Source organism: Myiozetetes cayanensis, unplaced genomic scaffold (assembly GCF_022539395.1).
Source record: "Myiozetetes cayanensis isolate MyiCay16 unplaced genomic scaffold, myiCay2020 scf22, whole genome shotgun sequence".
In the NCBI taxonomy this organism is placed as follows: domain Eukaryota; kingdom Metazoa; phylum Chordata; class Aves; order Passeriformes; family Tyrannidae; genus Myiozetetes; species Myiozetetes cayanensis.
In genome coordinates, this window is record NW_026087434.1 from 11,642,603 (window position 1) to 11,662,823 (window position 20,221).

Consider the following 20,221-nt stretch of genomic DNA (forward strand, 5'->3'; position numbering starts at 1 on the left):
CCAGGAGGAAATCACTGGAAATGCAGCAGTATAATCTATTGGTCCTACATCCAAGTTCTCCAAGTGCTTTGACTAATTGAGATTCTGTCCTTATGTTTCTAGACAAATTATTTATAGTGAATACATTCACAGCATTGGTAAGATACAAAACATTTCTAATTATATCTCGTCAAATCAAATGATAATTATGCCCTTAGTTCAGTTTGCCAGACAATGCTTTGCCAAAGAATGTTTGGCAAAAAATGTTTTGACCGAAGAAAGAGGAAGAATCCAGAGCATCTGCCAACCAGACTCTATAAAAGTGTCTTTGCAGTGCTCTGCCCTGTCTCCTAGAACAGTTTCAAGGTAAGTGCACTGTGTCTAGTGATTTGCTGAAATTAGGTATCTCCTGTTATTGCATATTATGCAATATATTTTTCCCTTTGAAACTGGTCTTGAACTAAGTTTTTCCATCTGCTTCCAAGGCAGTCATATATTTTCTATCTATACTCGTATTTTTTTTAATTTCATATTAGAATAACAATGTTCATTAAATATATTTCATATTCTCAAATAAGACAGTACAACCCATAAAGGCAAAGTACAGTGTCATAAGACACAAATAACAGGAATTTAAAAAGGGTTGTCTATATTAATCAAAGATGAAACAATATTTTTCTCTTCTGGGTTTAAATCATTAAATACAAGGAAGGCAAATTTTGCCAGTTTTAGCAATTCTAGTATGTGCTTAATTTTAAAGCATTGGAAAAGATGTCCTTGCAAGCAAAATACATTAATGATCTATGGATGTTACATTTGTATTGTCCCTCAGGGTTCTCTGCTGACGTGCCTTCAAAAAGTGCAGACATGGCGTCTGCAGATGCTGAGTTGGCCATCTTTGGGGAGGCAGCTCCTTACCTCCGAAAATCAGAAAAGGAGAGAATCGAGGCCCAGAACAAGCCTTTTGATGCCAAGACATCCGTCTTTGTGGCTCATCCTAAAGAATCCTTTGTGAAAGGGAAAATTGAGAGCAGGGAATCAGGGAAAGTCACTGTCAAGACTGAAGCGGGAGAGGTGAGTAAAATGCAAGATTTACAAATACAATTTCATTCCCACTCTCGATTCTTAGATAACATACATGAACCTCTATTCCTTGGCAGACCCTGACTGTGAAGGAAGATCAAGTCTACTCCATGAACCCTCCCAAGTACGACAAAATCGAGGACATGGCCATGATGACCCACCTCCACGAACCCGCTGTGCTGTACAACCTCAAAGAGCGTTACGCAGCCTGGATGATCTACGTAAGTGGCAGCAGCAGCTTCCTTTGGGCAGCTGCAGGAACTGCTCTGCCAGGCCCAGGGGAAGCCAACGTGCTGTGTCCCTTCCTGGCAGACCTACTCGGGTCTCTTCTGCGTCACTGTCAACCCCTACAAGTGGCTGCCCGTGTACAACCCGGAGGTGGTGTTGGCCTACCGAGGCAAGAAGCGCCAGGAGGCCCCTCCACACATCTTCTCCATCTCTGACAATGCCTATCAGTTCATGCTGACTGGTGAGTTACTCAGTTTTCTTTAAAATTACTTGGCTGTGAACACTTGCAGAAAGGAAAAAGAAGTCTTTTCACTGCATCGTTTAGTTTAATTTCATTATGAGGGTGATGTTCTCTAATCATCGAAAATGGTGAGATTTTCCCTTGGTTGAGAAGGATTGGGTTAGAGACCATTTAGTCAAACCTCATGTCCACAGATCCCTGGGGCCTGATGGGAACTGGAGGACACCACATCTTGGCCTCTCTCATTCATCTTTGAATGGTCATGGCAGTCAGGAGAGGATTGTGAGGATCAGGAAAAAGCAAATGTCACAAGAGTCTTCAAAAAAGGCAAGACGGAAGACCCAATGAACTGCAGGCATGTCAGCGTACCCTTAATCCCTGGAAAGGTGTTAGAACTGCTCATCCTGGAGACCATGTCTAAGAGTGAGGAATACAATAAGATGGTCAGGAGTAGTAAGCGTGGATTCACGAAATGGAAGTCATGCTTACCTGACGTGATTGCCTTCTACACTGGGACGGCTGCACAGAGGGGTGAGGGTGAGCAGTGGATGTTGTCCACCTGGACTTCTGCAAGGGTTTTGACACTGTTGCCTATGATACCCTCATAGACAAGCTCAGGAAGAGCAGGCTGAACAAGTGGGTGGTGGACTGAGTACTGTGAGAATGGCAAGTCTCAGAGGGCTGCAATAGTGGCTCAGAGTCTAACTGGAGATCTGTCAATTGTGGTGTCCCCCATGGATCAATACTGGGTCCAGCACTGTTTAACTAATTCATTAATGACTTGGATGAGGGGGTAGATGCCTTCTCAACAAGTTAGCTGATGACACAAAGCTGGGAGTAGTGACTGATCCCCCCGAGGGCTGTGCATGTTGTAGAGATGGGCAGAGAGGACCTGTCAGAAATTCAACACAATAGGTGCAGGGCCCTGCACCTGTGAAGCAACAACCCCGTGCACCAGCACAGGCTGGGGGCTGATCTGGTGGGAAAGCAGCTCTGCGAGGGACTTGGGGCTCCTGCTGAAAAACAAGTTGTCCATGAGCCAGCAGTACACCCAGTAAGATTCATTTCTGTAGAAGTCAAACAACCAGTAGTTTCTAAATCAACTACTGGACATGTCAATTTATGTGACTTATGAAGACACAGAAAAAAAGATGCACTCTTTTAAAAGACAAGTCTTGCCTTACAAAACTGCTGATTATTTTAGCAAAGGAGAGCTGGTCAAGGTCATCTGAACTCAATGAAATACTTCAGTACAGCTGTAAAGCAGCTATTATTAACATTTTTTTAATACTCACATTCACTAATTGATATAGAATTGAGAAGATTCAGAAAGAACTGGTTAAGAATATGGAAGACATGGTAAAAACTTTTTTTTAAGTTTTTAATAGTACAAAGATTTAATCAACGAAATTGCACAGGAATCTGTCCTGGGCCTTCAGTTGTTCAACATTTTTTAAAATGATCTGGAAATTATGACAATATTTCTGATTTGACTAAGTCCTTCAGGTCAGTAAAGATGCAGTCTAACAGTGAAGAATTTCAAGAGAAGTTTATGACACTCAGTGATGGTGCAACAAATTTTTGTGAACAAGAGTGTAAAGCAATTGATACTGGGGAAAAAAAGCCTCATTGATGAGAACTGCTGCTTCTGTTGTAAGTATCCTTTAATACTGCTTCAAAAGTTTTGTCTCAATGATAATAAATCTACAAAATAAAAGGCTGAAAGTTGGAGATCACTGAGCAAGAAGTAGAGACCAGAACAGAAAGCATCATTACATCATGGTTGTTACAAAGGAGTACCTGCACCTTGTGTGCATTTCCAGCCTTCCTTTTTCACAAAAGAATGTTGTCAAATGGAAGAGGTCAAGATGAAGATGAAAAGTCTTCTCTAAGGTAGAATACGATATCTACACTGGTAAATGTAGAAAAAAGATTTTTGCTACTTTATAAAGTTATGAATGGCGTGGAGAAGATGAATAGACAAGGCAGAGTACAGGAAAAAACAACTTCCACACAAGGAACATTTTTTTCCTTCATCATTAAGTAGTTAAAAAAATGCAGCAGATCGAATGATAAAAGTTGAAGCAACACAAAAAGAGGTGAGCATGGGTCAAAAAAAAAAAAAACAGAAAAAATTCTGGAAAGCAAACTCAGCCCAAGCTATTTGTCATGGTCTGATCCAGCTCCTGCCTCTCATGGCAGTCTCTTGCCCACATTCTCCACCAAAAAATGTCATGGGTTTGCTCTGGGCTAATTTCTCTCACCCCCCACACAATTGCTATAAGTTGAGAAAAGGTTTATGCAGACAAATGAGATCTGATTGGGGAGAATATTATTATGATTTATTACTAGTAAGATAAAAACTAAACAACTATATCTACAACAATTCTAATTAGGCAAAAATACTTTTATTTACAAAAATACCCCTCCTCCTTCTGTATCAGTTCAGGAGGAGAAGCAGTCTCTGTTTCATTTCCAGAGCTCCAGGTCTTTTAGATAATTTTGCAGCACTCCAAAGTTCTTCTGTTATCTCTAGGACGACGTCTTCGATTTGTCGCAGCTGGAACTGTTTCTCTTTCTCTCTCTCTCTCTCTGTCGACTCAGGGCTGGGTCTACCCCCCTCCTGGGCTAAGACCGGAGGCTGGGGGGTTACCCAGGCCCTGTGGAGTCTTCCATGGACTGCAAGGGGACACTTGCCTACCATGGATCTTCAGCACAGGATCACAAGGGATAATAGCTTTTGAGTCCACCCCTGTTCCCTGTGGGGTCCCTCCTCACGAGAGACAGTCTTTGATGGACCTCTCTAACTGAGTCTACTTTCAGACAACAGGTCTTCCATTCTCTGCTGTCCCTCAGGGTCACAAATTCAGCTGCACCAGCATGGATCACCATGGGATCACCAGATCCTACCCCAGCCGGCTCGCTCCAGTGTAGGTCTCTCTCTGTGGGCCACAGGTCTCCTGCAGGACTCCTTTTCGCCTCAGCCTCCCACGAAGTCACATCTACTTCATGCACTCTGCTTCGGCATGAACTCCTTCATGAGCTGCAGAGGGTCTCTTCTCTCCAACAATCTTCCACAGACGGCAGGGATTTTTAGTTTTCAGTCTCTTCCCTGCTGAAGGGAGAGAGAGAGAGATGGGGAGAGAAGGAGTTCTCCCCCTTCGCAGCTTCTCTCTTCTCTGGTTGCCAGCTTTGACCTTGGAGGTTCTGTTATCTCTCTTTCTGCCTGGAATTCCTTCTGCATTATGTCTCGTCCAGGCAGTTTTTCTTTAAAGTTTTTCTTTTTTTTTTTCTTCTCTACTCTGTTACAGGAGAGAAGGGGAGCATGGCTCCCCTTGCCAGGGCCAGGCTCGACCCGGGTCCAACAGGGCCAGCTTCTACACTGGCCCTTCCATTTTCTGTGCCACAACCTTCTCTTCCGTTTTCTAAAATATGTAATTGGCAGAGGCATTGCTAAAACTTTTGATTGGCTTTTTCTCCAGAAATCCACATGGAAAAAATTTTTTTCAGCCCCAGGGGGAGCTGGTTAGTTGGAAACCCATGACATTATTGCACACACAAACATCGAATTGAGGTCTGGAAGTACGAAAATGTCAATATCCTAGAGCGAGAAGAACTGTTCTGGTAAAGGTTTATGAAGTTTCCATGATTTTCTTTATGCAAAAATCAACTGGCCACTGACATAAAAACTATCTAGGGCGCTTATGGACTGATCAGGAGTTATAAAGTTTATGAGAAGCACATGCCCCAGTTCACTTCAGCTGACCAATAGATCATTTAATCAGCAACTCTACAATATTGTCCCTTAGTTGAAATGATTTTCATAAAGAAAATGAGCAGGTTGACATGAAGAGAATATCCAGAAAAAGAAGCACACTTGCTCTACCTGCCAAGCATATCAGGGCTGACATACCAGCTTCCCAGTTGCAGCTGGGAACATTAAGATGTTTGAAAGTGGTTACCATCATGATAGAGAGGTTTATGAAAGGAATTAGCTGCCTATTGCCAGTGCACTAATAATCTCTTTATTTCTGCCTCTTCCGCAGATCGGGAGAACCAGTCGATCCTGATCACGTACGTACACCCCCTGCTCGGGTCCCTGTGGGGCTGCCCAGGGCCAGGGCCCCTCCTGCCTGACCACACGCTCTCTGCTTCTTCCCTTGTTCTGCCAGCGGAGAATCCGGGGCCGGGAAGACTGTGAACACAAAGCGTGTCATCCAGTACTTTGCAACAATTGCAGCCAGCGGGGAGAAGAAAAAGGAGGAGCAGACGTCAGGCAAAATGCAGGTGAGTCAGGAAGAACAGACTGGACACTTGGCCTGTCATTGCCCTGTCAACTCAACACAGCCAGTGAATAATTTCCCCCCCGCAGGGAACGCTTGAGGATCAAATCATCAGCGCCAACCCACTGCTGGAGGCCTTTGGAAACGCCAAGACCGTGAGGAACGACAACTCCTCACGCTTTGTGAGTTTTTTCGAGCTTACACAAAAATCCCTTCTTGTTATAACAATAATGATGGGATAGTGGTATTCTCCCATGAGGACATGGCAATGAAATGCATTGGAGCTGAACTGCTGCTGCTTCTCCTTCACAGGGCAAGTTCATCCGAATCCATTTTGGTGCCACAGGCAAACTGGCTTCTGCTGACATTGAAACTTGTAAGAGACTCTCCTGGACTGGTGCCATCCCTTCCCAAATTCCCACCTCCATGTGCATTGCTGTGCCTAACTCTTTCTACCTTCCTGGGCAGATCTGCTGGAGAAGTCCAGAGTCACTTTCCAGCTCAAGGCGGAAAGAAGCTACCACATCTTCTATCAGATCATGTCCAACAAGAAGCCAGAGCTAATTGGTAGGAAGGAGCCTCATGGCTTTTTGAGGAGGAACCCTGGGCAGCAGTTCCCTCTGTCACTTGCTTGGCCAAACTAAGCCTGTGCCTTGCCTCTTCCTGCTTTCAGACATGCTCCTCATCACCACCAACCCTTATGATTTCCACTATGTGAGTCAAGGGGAGGTCACTGTCCCCAGCATTGATGACCAGGAGGAGCTGATGGCAACAGATGTGAGTACAGTCTCTGCTGTGCATGTCTCGAGGGTGACATCGCTGACCCACTAAGGACATGTCTTTGAATTCATGGGGTTTTTTCACTGCAGAGTGCCATTGACATCCTGGGCTTTACTCCTGATGAGAAAACAGCCATCTACAAGCTGACAGGGGCAGTCATGCACTATGGGAACCTGAAGTTCAAGCAGAAACAACGAGAGGAGCAGGCAGAGCCTGATGGCACAGAAGGTACCAGCAAATTCAGTGACTGATTTGGTCAAAGCACTTGTCTGTCTCCTTACCTCTGTTGGGCTGAGTCTCCACATACAGCACTGAGAAACACATCTTTGTATATAGTTCATCTAAATGCAGAGGTGTTTTCTCAGCCATGGGAAGTTCCGTAATTCTATCCAGTGGTTCCTCCTGAAACAAATACAACATGAAAGTGGGAACTCCAACCCAGGATATGTCACTCTCCCTTTTTGAAAACCTTCAACCATTAAGACACCATGATATCCAATTGTATTTTTGGTGAAATAATTCTGCTACCCCGAAATCTACTTACCACAATAAAAGGATGTGGCTCATGCTCACCTCATGCATTACTTGAGGCTTTTAGGGTTCTTCTGGGATATTCCAGGTTTAAGCAATTCCTTTCTAAGCCATACGTGTTCTTGCTTTCAAAGAAGGCCATCATTAGCTTGCACAGTTCTCATTCCTTCCCAGGCCTTCTGAATGGGATCAGATAAATGCTCTCCCATTCCTAAAATATGAACACCATCCATCTATTCTCTCCCTTTCCCCATCTCTAGTGGCTGACAAGGCTGCCTACTTGATGGGTCTTAACTCAGCTGAATTGCTCAAGGCCTTGTGTTATCCTCGAGTCAAGGTTGGGAATGAGTATGTGACCAAAGGTCAAAATGTGACACAGGTAAAATCTGGGGGTTGAAAATGCATGGCTTGAGGGAGTGCATGAGCATTCTTCTGTGACCCTGGGGAGAAACTCGATCCTGTTTCCTCTCCTTTAGGTGAACAATGCAGTGGGTGCCCTGGCAAAGGCTGTGTTTGAGAAGATGTTCCTGTGGATGGTTGTTCGTATCAACCAACAGCTGGACACGAAGCAGCCCAGGCAGTACTTCATTGGTGTGCTGGACATTGCTGGCTTTGAGATCTTTGATGTAAGGAACAAGGATTTGACACCCTAGTCAAGTGAGGAGTGAGGAGGGGTCATGAGGACTCAGACACACAGTTCTTTTTGAGAGGATTCAGAAGTTTATCCTTCTCATCTGATGTTTTCTAGGAACCCCTCCCTCTTCTCTGTCACTGTAGCCCCCTCAAATGGCTTTGCTGACAAACACCAATTCTAGCATTGCCTTTCTGGCAAACAGAGCTCGCAAAGGTCTCAGGCTTTGCAAACCGAGAGGGCTCAGGACTAAGGCTCAAACAGCTTTGGGCCAAAGGGCTGGATGCTCTTGGAAAACAAAGGAAAGGCTGTGCCATTGGGCAAGTTCCCAGCATGTTTCCTGAGCAGAGATTATTGATATGAGGCCAGAGAAATCCTTGGGTGGGGCACTGAGGAGGATTCCACTGTCCAGGAGGTCAGAGACCTGCAACCCCTACCCGATGGAGCAGCTGAGGTTACCAAAGGATTTGATGGGAAAAAGAATTGTAGCTTGATTTCAGAAGTAACAACAGTAAAATCCTTCAAGGCCAGGGAGTGGTACAGTAGAAGCCGTGCTAACGGAACACAGGCTGGGACAGTCGGGTTGGGGATGGTGTTTCAGCTGGGGAACTTCAAACAGCCTTAGGAGAGGGCCAGCAAAGGCCTGTGGTGTTTGGCTCACTTTGAGAACCTGTGCACCTTTCCTTGCTTTGGGCAGTTCAACAGCTTTGAGCAGCTGTGCATCAACTTCACCAATGAGAAACTGCAACAGTTCTTCAACCACCACATGTTCGTGCTGGAGCAGGAGGAGTACAAGAAGGAGGGAATTGAGTGGGAGTTCATTGACTTTGGGATGGACCTGGCTGCCTGCATTGAGCTCATTGAGAAGGTACCTCTCCCATGCACGGGTATGATGAATGCTGGAATTATGGGATGTTCCTCACGCAGGTTCAGTTCAGGGGCAGACATGCAGCATCAGTTAAACAAAGTATTTTGCACTGAAATTTAGTTTAGTCTGGGGAAGAGAAATGGGGAAATGCACTCTGTGTCATCAGTCCTGCATTTTCTGGTCTTCCAGCATGGAAAAGTAGCCTGGACTCCCACCAAGAGGGAGAGAGCTTTTAAAATAGAGCAGAGTCAGTCTCCTTCTCTTTTTCCTTCGAAGGCTCAAATCTGAAGTCCACAGACAAATCTGGGCAATAGGTATCATCTCACTGGACCTCCCTCAACAACAGGGCCTCTTGTGGCTCTTCTCCTAATTATTCTTCTGTTTAGCACTGCTCCCTCTAATTCTGCACCCAATTCTAACGTGCACTGGACAGACATCCTTACGAGTTCCATGAAGATTGGCTGCAGGGAGGCAAAGGGAAGGCAGAAATCTCTCCCTGACAAACCCAGGCCCTCATCCGGGCTAAGATGCTGAAACACCCCAGAAGTACCTTTGATGTTCATAGCACAGGCTTCTTGTCACTGTCATAGAATCACAGAGTGCTTTGGGTTGGAAGGGAACCTAAAGAACATCTCGTTCCAACTCCCTGCCATGGACAGGGACACTTTGCCGTAGACCGGGTTGGTCGGTGTCCCATCCAGTGTGGCCTTGGACATTTCCATTATCATCTTTATTTGTCCTTTCCTGTGGTACTTTCCAGCCCATGGGCATCTTCTCCATCCTGGAAGAGGAGTGCATGTTCCCCAAGGCAACTGACACCTCTTTCAAGAACAAGCTCTATGACCAGCACCTGGGCAAGTCCAACAACTTCCAGAAGCCCAAACCTGCCAAAGGCAAGGTTGAGGCCCACTTCTCCCTGGTGCACTACGCTGGCACAGTGGACTACAACATCACTGGGTGGCTGGAGAAGAACAAGGACCCTCTGAATGAAACTGTCATTGGGCTGTACCAGAAATCATCTGTGAAGACCCTGGCCTTACTCTTTGCCAGCTACGGTGGAGCAGATGCAGGTCAGTTCAGTGAAAAATGTCTTTTCAGTGTGGGACAATGTTGACACAGAACTGAAGCCATAAACACTAAATATTTTAAATTGTTTTGTGTAATGTAGTTTCCAATGTATAATGTATATAGTTAATTACCTTTTTGTCTTTCGTTTGTTTTGCAGAGGCCGGTGGTGGTGGTGGCAAGAAAGGAGGCAAGAAGAAGGGTTCTTCTTTCCAGACTGTCTCTGCTCTTTTCAGGGTAAGAGCAGAATCCATTGCCTCATTAAAACATCCTCTGAAATAACACAGGAATTGAGTGGAATTGACATTAGAGGAGACCCTGTAATTCCTGGAGAAGACCCAGATTCATAGAAATTTTTCGCCATAATAATTGTGCATTTCTTATATATGAAGACACAGAAAGAAACAGTCAGTTTTTACATGAACATCATAGTAAGCAGGAGATTCTAACTCAATTTAATCTAAACTTCACCTTGTAATCTCACAGGAAAATTTAAACAAGCTGATGGCCAACCTGAGGAGCACCCACCCTCACTTTGTACGGTGCATCATCCCAAATGAAACGAAAACACCTGGTAAGGACATCCAAGAGGAGGAAAACTTGAGCAGCAGATGCTCCTTTCCTGAGTGTCAAAGAGCTGGGTAGTCACTAATGCTGGTGTTTGTCAGGTGCCATGGAGCACGAGCTGGTGCTGCACCAGCTGCGCTGTAACGGCGTGCTGGAAGGGATCAGGATTTGCAGGAAAGGGTTCCCCAGCAGAGTCCTCTACGCTGACTTCAAACAGAGGTAAGAGCACTGCACCTTTCTGCACATTCAGACCAAGCCTGATCATGTTAACAATCTTGAAACATTTCACATTGACATGTTTAATTGTGAAATTATGATTTTTTTAATGTTGATTGTAGGATTCTCTTGGATTCTGAGATAACGGTTCACTTTCTCTGTCTTGAGAGGATGCCCTCTCTAAAAGATGATGTTACTCAGCTGTTGCTGAGTAGGTTGTGAACTTCAGTCACCATTTCAGAAATGTTCTGCTTTCTTCTACAGATACAGAGTACTTAATGCCAGTGCTATTCCAGAGGGTCAGTTCATGGATAGCAAGAAAGCTTCAGAGAAGCTTCTTGGGTCCATTGATGTTGACCACACCCAGTACAGATTTGGTCACACCAAGGTAGAATGAAGTCCTGTATTAAAATACTGTGTCCCCTAGTTGTGCACTACCCAAGACTGATGTACTAAATCTTGCCTTTTTTCAAGGTGTTCTTCAAAGCTGGGCTGATAGGTGTGCTGGAGGAGATGAGAGATGAGAAACTAGCAGAGATTATGACCATGATACAAGCCAGGTGCAGAGGTTTCTTGATGAGAGTGGAGTATAAGAAAATGGTGGAAAGGAGGTAGATACTTCTAATTTATTTGTTGTGTTCTACTTGTATTTGGCTATTTGAGTCAAATTTCACCATACATAGAATATTCAATAACCATGTGAATTCTTTTTCAGAGAGTCCATCTTCTGCATCCAGTACAATGTTCGTGCATTCATGAATGTCAAACACTGGCCCTGGATGAAGCTGTTCTTCAAGATCAAGCCCTTGCTGAAGAGTGCAGAGTCTGAGAAGGAGATGGCCAACATGAAACAGGAGTTTGAGAAAACCAAGGAAGAGCTTGCAAAGTCTGAGGCAAAGCGGAAGGAGTTGGAGGAGAAAATGGTGGCCCTGCTGCAGGAGAAAAATGACCTGCAGCTCCAAGTGCAGGCTGTGAGTATCACTGTTTGTTTTTCCCTGGAAAAAGAATGCTAAACTGTCAGAAGGCATCTTATCCTACGCAGTAACTCACAGGAACTGATGGGTAGTAGGAAACAGTCTCAATCACACACTCTAAGGCATTGCAACATGGAGGAAACAGGCACTGGCGTGGGCATGGTGAGACCTATGGCAGCCCCACACGCCACTCACCAGTCCTGCTGTCTGAGGAAAGAGCCATGAAATACCAGCCAACAGGTGCTGCACATCTGAGAGCTCTGAACTGGAAGGGAAACATCTCAGCTTTCAAAGAAGTGCTTCTGTCTAATGCAGTAAAGCAAACCAGGGAAGCACAGGCTTTTCCTAAAAACTCAATTAAGAAAAGGCAGTTTCACCAAAGGAAACAAAACTTTCTCCAGTAAATTATTCTCATGAGGCTTTTATTGCCCAAATGAGGGCAATATTACAAGGTTCACAATGAGTCAGTTAAACAGAAGCAGGTATTGCATATTTTTTCTGTCAGGAAAAAAGACTCAAAGCCCTTGTTCCTCTGGAAATTAGAAACTCAAGTAACAGCTCTTCTATTGGGCTTGTGAGTGCATGAAGCATTCTCATAGCTAAACACCATGGGAGGCATATTAAGGAGACACAGAAAATACAGAATAAATGTTGATTCCAAATGTCAAGGTTTACGGTAAACACCAGTCAAGATCTTCCAGTTGCTGGACTTGAAATTCATGTTCGGCTCCCATTTTAACACAAGCCTGCTCAGTGATACAAATGACAGAGCATAGAAAGTTCAAAATATTACAACCCAAAAATTTCTGTCTCCCCACCAGGAAGCAGATAGCCTGGCTGATGCTGAGGAAAGGTGTGACCAGCTCATCAAAACCAAAATCCAGCTGGAAGCCAAAATTAAGGAGGTGACTGAAAGGGCTGAGGATGAGGAGGAAATCAATGCTGAGCTGACAGCCAAGAAAAGAAAACTGGAGGATGAATGTTCAGAGCTGAAGAAAGATATTGATGACCTTGAGCTGACACTGGCCAAGGTGGAGAAGGAAAAACACGCCACGGAAAACAAGGTATGAGGCAGAAAATCTCACTCACACTCCGGAAAAGAGCCCTCTGCTGTTCCAGGACTTCTGTATCTACCTCCTTTATTTACACTTGCTCCCTTCTTCCCCAAGGTGAAAAACCTCACCGAGGAGATGGCAGCCCTGGACGAGACCATCGCCAAGCTGACAAAAGAGAAGAAAGCCCTCCAAGAGGCCCATCAGCAGACCCTGGATGACCTGCAGGTAGAAGAGGACAAAGTCAATACACTGACCAAAGCCAAGACCAAGCTGGAGCAGCAAGTGGACGATGTAAGCACAGGCAGACACAGCAGGAAGAGACAGGTATGGAGCTGGACGTGGCTGGTGGAGCACTGATGGCCTTGTTGTGTGCAGCTGGAAGGGTCCCTGGAGCAAGAGAAGAAACTGCGCATGGACCTGGAGAGAGCCAAGAGGAAACTGGAAGGAGACCTGAAGCTGGCCCAGGACAGCATCATGGATCTGGAGAATGATAAGCAGCAGCTGGATGAGAAACTGAAGAAGTAAGTGTGGCCCTGGGGCACCTCAGTGCTGGGCTGGAGCTCTTGGCTTTTTGCTTTCAGCTGTAACACCCTTTGCTTTGCCCAAAGGAAAGACTTTGAAATCAGCCAGATCCAGAGCAAAATCGAGGATGAACAAGCCCTGGGCATGCAACTGCAGAAGAAGATCAAGGAGCTGCAGGCAAGTGTCTGCTCCTTGCCCTGCCTGCCTCAGGCTCAGCTCAGGCAGGAGGAGGGCACGGGTGAGAAGGGTCCCTGGTGTTCTGCAGGCCCGCATTGAGGAGCTGGAGGAGGAAATCGAGGCCGAGCGAACCTCTCGTGCTAAAGCAGAGAAGCATCGGGCTGACCTGTCGAGGGAGCTGGAGGAGATCAGCGAGCGCCTGGAAGAAGCAGGAGGGGCGACGGCAGCTCAGGTGGAGATGAACAAGAAGCGGGAGGCAGAATTCCAGAAGATGCGCCGCGACCTCGAAGAGGCCACGCTGCAGCACGAAGCCACGGCTGCCGCCCTGCGCAAGAAGCACGCGGACAGCACAGCTGAGCTCGGGGAGCAGATCGACAACCTGCAACGTGTCAAGCAGAAGCTGGAGAAGGAGAAGAGTGAGCTCAAGATGGAGATTGATGACCTGGCCAGTAACATGGAGTCTGTCTCTAAAGCCAAGGTACGGAATTGCAGTAGAACGTCCTCACAGGGCGTGAGGATGAGGCAGAGAGCAGGCATTCATCTCCTTCCCTTCCCTGTGGCTGCTCCCTAGGCAAACCTGGAGAAGATGTGCCGCACCCTGGAAGACCAGCTGAGTGAGTTAAAAACAAAGGAGGAGCAGAATCAGCGCATGATCAATGACCTGAATACACAAAGAGCTCGACTGCAGACAGAGTCAGGTGAGACATCCTCGTTTCTGAAGTGCAATGGGAGGACCTGCACGCCATGAGCACACCTTTGGGTGCAAGGTGACAACTGGTGTAAGCTCTCAGGCCGCTCCTGGTTGCATGGCTTTACAGGCAGAAAGGGTCATAGGATTAATAGTCTGGTTCCCTTTTTTCCCTTTACTTCTCCCAGGTGAATATTCCCGCCAGGTGGAGGAAAAAGATGCTCTGATTTCTCAGCTGTCTAGGGGCAAGCAAGGATTTACCCAACAGATTGAGGAACTCAAGAGGCATCTAGAGGAAGAAATCAAGGTATGGAAGCACCCTAGTGTCCACAGCCTGTATCACCCCTGCATATAAGATCTGGAGAATCCTATAGTCTGACCCAAGACTTCTTGATTCAATATTCTTTCCCCAAACACCTGTAGGATTGGAGGGAACATCGATAATACACACACCTTTACTTGTGAGCTGGAGAGGGAAGGATGTGTGATGCTTTAGATGCTGGAGGAAGTCCTCCACAAGGCTTTCTTGCAATTCTGAGGATCCTCTCTAGGACAGGATTCAGCCACACATGTCAAAACATTTACACACACAGCTGATTATGGTCCCCAGAGCACCTGTCACTAACATGTCCTGATCCTCCAGACGCATCAATAAGGAGATCCCAGATCTGTATTTGCCTGATTAGACGTTCATTCTACTTTCACTGCCTGCCTGCCAATTTCAGTGTCAAGAGGCATCTCAGGACAAGTCTTGGAGTTACCCAGCCCCATGTCCCCACAGGCCAAGAACGCCCTGGCCCACGCCCTGCAGTCCGCTCGCCACGACTGTGACTTGCTGCGGGAACAATATGAGGAGGAGCAGGAAGCCAAGGGGGAGCTGCAGCGCGCCCTGTCCAAGGCCAACAGCGAAGTGGCCCAGTGGAGAACCAAATACGAGACGGACGCGATTCAGCGCACGGAGGAGCTCGAGGAGGCCAAGTACGTGGGCAGTGGGAGGAGAAATGACTGCAGAACACTGAGACTGGGCAAGGGGAAGGGGAGCCTCTGAGTGGGGGGAGACAGGGCTGGGGTGAAGGCAGGGATATACTGTCTGTGTGACAAAGGGAAGAGAAGGGAGGAGAAAAAAAGTGTCTGTTGGAAGCTTTAGGGCTAGAAGTGCTAAGACTGGCCTAATCCTCCCTAGGTGGTAGGACACAGAAAGGATAGATCCTTTAGGATGTCTGAAAAGTGCTCATCTCCAAAGCCCCAAAGTGGCCAACTGCCCTCTCCTGGCAGGGCAGAACTGAGTCCCTTCTAAGCTCTAAGCTGGCCCTGTGCTTCCCTCCTGCCAGGAAGAAGCTGGCCCAGCGCCTGCAGGATGCAGAGGAACACGTGGAAGCTGTCAATGCCAAATGTGCCTCCCTGGAAAAGACAAAGCAGAGGCTGCAGAATGAAGTGGAGGACCTGATGATTGACGTGGAGCGATCCAATGCCGCCTGCGCTGCTCTGGACAAGAAGCAGAAGAACTTTGACAAGGTCTTTTGGGCCCCAGCCCCGGCACTCCTGGGCAGAGCATCCCCCGGCATGGCCACATCCCTCCTCACGCCCCCTTTCTCTTCAGATCCTGGCAGAATGGAAGCAGAAGTATGAGGAAACGCAGGCTGAGCTGGAGGCCTCCCAGAAGGAGTCTCGCTCGCTCAGCACGGAGCTGTTCAAGATGAAGAATGCCTATGAGGAGTCCTTGGACCACCTGGAAACAATGAAGCGGGAGAACAAGAACTTGCAGCGTAAGTCCCTGGCCCTCTGCTCCAGGAGGGGCTTTCTCCCAAGCTGAGCATTGCTCAGGGGGCTGTGCCTGCAGGGCTGCAAAGGTGCCTGTCCCCCTGGTGGGACAGGGCCCTTCCCATTCTGCTCTGGGGCTGAGCAAGCCATTGGTCTTTGTTCCCACAGAGGAGATTTCCGACCTCACCGAGCAGATTGCGGAGGGAGGAAAGGCAATTCATGAGCTGGAGAAGGTCAAGAAGCAAGTTGAGCAGGAGAAATCTGAACTGCAAGCCTCCCTGGAGGAAGCTGAGGTACACACAGTGCTCATAATTTTTTTATAAATTTCTTGGAGATGTGGCAGAAAAAGAAGCCTAGGTTTCATTTAGACCCCCCCTTAAAGATTGCTTAGAAAGTAAATGGTTGTCTAAGTCACTGTTGCTGCTGAATATCCAGGCCTCCCTGGAACATGAAGAGGGGAAGATCCTGCGCCTGCAGCTTGAGCTCAACCAGGTGAAGTCTGAGATTGACAGGAAGATAGCAGAGAAAGATGAGGAGATTGACCAGCTCAAGAGAAACCACCTCAGAATTGTGGACTCCATGCAAAGCACCCTGGATGCTGAGATCAGGAGCAGGAATGAAGCCCTGAGGCTGAAGAAGAAGATGGAGGGAGACCTGAATGAAATGGAGATCCAGCTCAGCCATGCCAACCGTGTGGCTGCAGAGGCACAAAAGAACCTGAGAAACACCCAGGCTGTGCTCAAGGTCTGTTCAGCAAAGTTACTGAGAGAGAGAAATCCCTGATATTTTTGGCCCTCAAACACACACTCATGGCTTTGTAACTCCTCTTGTCTCTCTTACAGGACACCCAGTTGCACTTGGACGATGCTATCAGGACCCAGGATGACCTGAAGGAGCAGGTGGCCATGGTGGAGCGCAGAGCAAACCTGCTGCAGGCTGAAGTGGAGGAGCTACGGGCAGCCCTGGAGCAGACGGAGCGGTCGAGGAAATTGGCTGAGCAGGAGCTCCTGGATGCCACTGAACGTGCACAGCTCCTCCATACCCAGGTCAGGCACTGCTGGAAATTAATCTTATCCACAAGGGATAAAAAGGAGGGAGATTGTCCCCCACCTTGTAAGTGATTACTGTGTAAAAACTTGATGAAATGTGCTGTCCCCTCGAGCCATCGCCCCTCAATGCCTGGTATAATGCAAGTTTCTTGCATTAAAGACTCCCCTAAATTCTACTTGCACTTTCGGGCCTTGATGTGCAGGCTTTTGGACTGACAGCACAATTCCTGTCTTTCCTGTTGCACAGAACACCAGCTTGATCAACACCAAGAAGAAGCTGGAGACGGACATTTCTCAGATTCAGAGCGAAATGGAGGATACGATCCAGGAAGCCCGCAATGCTGAAGAGAAGGCCAAGAAGGCCATCACAGATGTGAGTCGGGGCTCCTTTCATTGCTGATGGTCAGTGTATTCTCCCCAAAATGTCTCCAGCCCCACAACTCACCTGTTGCTCTGCTCAGGCGGCCATGATGGCAGAAGAGCTGAAGAAGGAGCAGGACACCAGTGCCCACCTGGAAAGGATGAAGAAGAACCTGGACCAGACGGTGAAGGATCTGCAGCACCGTCTGGAAGAGGCCGAGCAGTTGGCCCTGAAGGGAGGCAAGAAGCAACTCCAGAAGCTGGAGGCCAGGGTGAGCAGGGTTGTGCTGGTGCATGAGTGACCCTGTCCCTTGGAGAGACACCCCAGGGAAGCTGCAGGGATGGGCTTCTCATTGCAGGTGCGGGAGCTGGAAGCAGAGGTTGATGCTGAGCAGAAGCGCAGCGCTGAAGCTGTGAAGGGTGTGCGCAAGTACGAGAGGAGGGTGAAGGAACTCACCTACCAGGTAAGGCTGGAGGCCTCCTTGGGCTGACTGAGTTTTCTCACAGCAAGTCTCATTTTGCACACACCATCCCCAAGGGCATTTGTTAACCCTGTGTCATGCAGAACCAAGAATTCATTCTCCTTCCTCCTTACCATCCCCTCTAGTCTGAGGAAGACAGGAAGAATGTTCTCAGGCTGCAGGATCTGGTGGACAAGCTGCAAATGAAGGTGAAATCCTACAAGAGACAGGCTGAGGAGGCTGTAAGTATTGCTGGAAGAATGGGCAAGGGCCACCTTCCATTGGGGCAGCACATGCACTGAATGAGGCTGAACACCAGGAAAGGGGCTTGAAAGAAACTCCCAAGGCACAACAGCCTTGGCCTCACTGTTCTGCTGTCGTGTCATCAGGCCTTGGTGAGCTCTTGGCACTTTGCAGTCAGGGATGAACTGAGGGAAGTTCTACAGCCTTTTTCATACAGGAGCTCAGAGCAAACGAACCCAGGGGCCACATCCACTCACCGAGCAGTTCCTGAATCTCTGCTAATAATCAGCAGCCAAGAATTCAGGGTCTTTCTCAGCCTGATAAGTGACACTGATAATCAGGCAGCAAGTAGTGGGAGAATAAGAGCACAAGTGACAAATCCAAGTGACAAAGCTGATCCTCACATATGACACAGTCCTGGTGATGCTTTTCCCAGAGGGATCCTGGGAAGGGCAGGATGAGGAGGTTGGGATGAGCTGACATGTGAGCGGTGGTGGGAGGGGGATGGAGGTTTGTGCCTTCCCCCAGGGAAGAGCTGCAGCCCCACAAGGCCGAGGTGCAGGAGGAGTGAAATCCCTGCCCTGGGCTCCTCATCACCAACTCCCTCTCCCCACACAGGAGGAGCTCTCCAATGTCAACCTCTCCAAGTTCCGCAAGATCCAGCACGAGCTGGAGGAAGCCGAGGAACGGGCTGACATTGCAGAGTCCCAGGTCAACAAGCTGCGAGTGAAGAGCCGGGACATTTCATGGGAAGAAGATAGAAGAGGAAGAGTGAGGATGCCATGAGGCAACAAAGTGACCTGCGGACTGCACAAAATGTGAACCCTCTGTCACTTCCTTCAATCATTAGTCTTTGTAGGCATTTCAATGTGTAGATGATAAAACCTGTAGATTCCTTTCTGTGAACACCATGAGCAGTGTTTTCATTTGTTTCTTGTTTTAAAGGTTACATCTGTGTCACCATTATTCTTTAGTCACAGTCTTGTTCACCCATGTCACGATACAGCTTTTAGTCATCTAGTTTCTTACTACTTGTGCCTTCTTTATTTCTTAGGAACTGAGGTATGAATAGAAATGTAACATCACATGAAGAGAAATCAAGGACAAGAATTCTTGACTGTGACTCGAATGAGTTCAGTCTTCCTACTTTTGTATCACAGACAACATCTTATATTCATCCATACAGCACCTCAGCACCTTCCAGCTGTGCAACTGTCAGGTGTGAGCTGCTCCTCTTGCTGGCCTCTGTCCAAGACAGAATTGTGGAGGGCTGATAACCACAAGAATCTGTGTGTTTTTGTGAAGCTGACAGAAGGTGTTCTTTAGTCTCTACTATTTTTGCTTGAATTTGATTAGAAGACCACACAGAATATCACATCCCCTTGGACTAAAACTGGAGAAGGTTGGTGACAGTTCTATGATAATTCCTTTAATTCCTATAAATCATATCAGTGTCTATAAAAGCTGAGTTTCTAGCACACTACTCTAAAACTCTGCCCTGCCCGGGGGAATCTTTCTTTCCTGGTGAGAAATCCCCAGCTGTTCAACAGGGTCCTTTTCCCTACTGACAATGTAAAACCCACAGCCTTCATCAGAGTTTTTCTCACTTGCCTATGGCAGGAGAGGTCAGAGCAGACAGTGAGCAGAGACAGCTTGCAGTGTCCCATTAGAGGAAGGGAAACACAGTTCATTAGTAGCAGTCATTTCCCACCTATACTACTGATTTTCCATTCAATGTGCAGAAGCTGTAACAAAGAGGCTGGGTTGATACATGGCAGCTCTGGGCCTGAGCAGAGATCCATATAAACTGACAAGGAGGACTTGAGAGCAGCAGCAGAAAGCCCTCATGTTCAGTGTCAGTCACTGCCTGTTGGAGCAGAGCTCACAGGGCTGGAGTTCACTGCCACAGCCACAGCTTGGGAATTCCCAGAGAGCACTGGCCCAAGCATATGTAACACCTCACAGAGAGAACTGGTACGGGGAACTGTGGACAGATAGTTTTTGTCCTTCCAAAGGGAGTATTCTGTTAAAGTCAAATTAGTCTTATATGTGAAACAACCCAGAAACCTTTGAGAGGATAGATGAGCATGTGGACAGAGAAATCCAGCTGATATAATTGACTGGGATTTTCAAAACCTTTCAGCAAGGTATCCCAACAAAGGCTGTTACAGAAGGGATGAAGCTATGGGATAAGAAGGAAGCTTCTCACTCAGAATCCTGAAAATACACAGAGTGAAAGAGTTATTTATGCCCAGGGCCTGTGTTATTCAACTTATTGATAAAGCGAGGAAAAGCAGGGAAAAGGAAGGAACACAATGTTTCCCAATGACATGACTCTATTCCAGGCACCAAGGGCACTCAGGACAGCACTTGAGGGTAGAAAGCCTGCTACCATTTGGGAGATTGGATTTCAGCCTCTACTCCTGTTATGGCCTGCCCCACAAGGCAGAAGTAACTTT

General features: G+C 47.2%; 1 protein-coding gene across 1 annotated transcript; it reads left to right on the plus strand.

Annotated features, from left to right (window-relative positions):
• Positions 1-846: 846 nt before the first annotated feature.
• LOC126642144 (myosin heavy chain, skeletal muscle, adult-like) lies at positions 847-18,537 on the plus strand. Its single transcript, XM_050319530.1, is given in 39 exon segments — positions 847-1,053; positions 1,140-1,283; positions 1,375-1,531; positions 5,578-5,605; positions 5,704-5,818; positions 5,904-5,996; positions 6,127-6,190; positions 6,283-6,381; positions 6,488-6,591; positions 6,684-6,822; positions 7,386-7,504; positions 7,602-7,751; positions 8,454-8,624; positions 9,385-9,694; positions 9,850-9,926; positions 10,176-10,263; positions 10,358-10,475; positions 10,737-10,860; positions 10,947-11,083; positions 11,188-11,443; positions 12,268-12,510; positions 12,616-12,792; positions 12,877-13,022; positions 13,110-13,200; positions 13,289-13,678; positions 13,772-13,898; positions 14,077-14,195; positions 14,670-14,866; positions 15,220-15,403; positions 15,489-15,654; positions 15,818-15,942; positions 16,085-16,393; positions 16,492-16,695; positions 16,946-17,071; positions 17,160-17,330; positions 17,418-17,522; positions 17,666-17,761; positions 18,381-18,506; positions 18,508-18,537. Coding segments are annotated over 39 exon segments (5,832 nt in total).
• Positions 18,538-20,221: the final 1,684 nt, after the last annotated feature.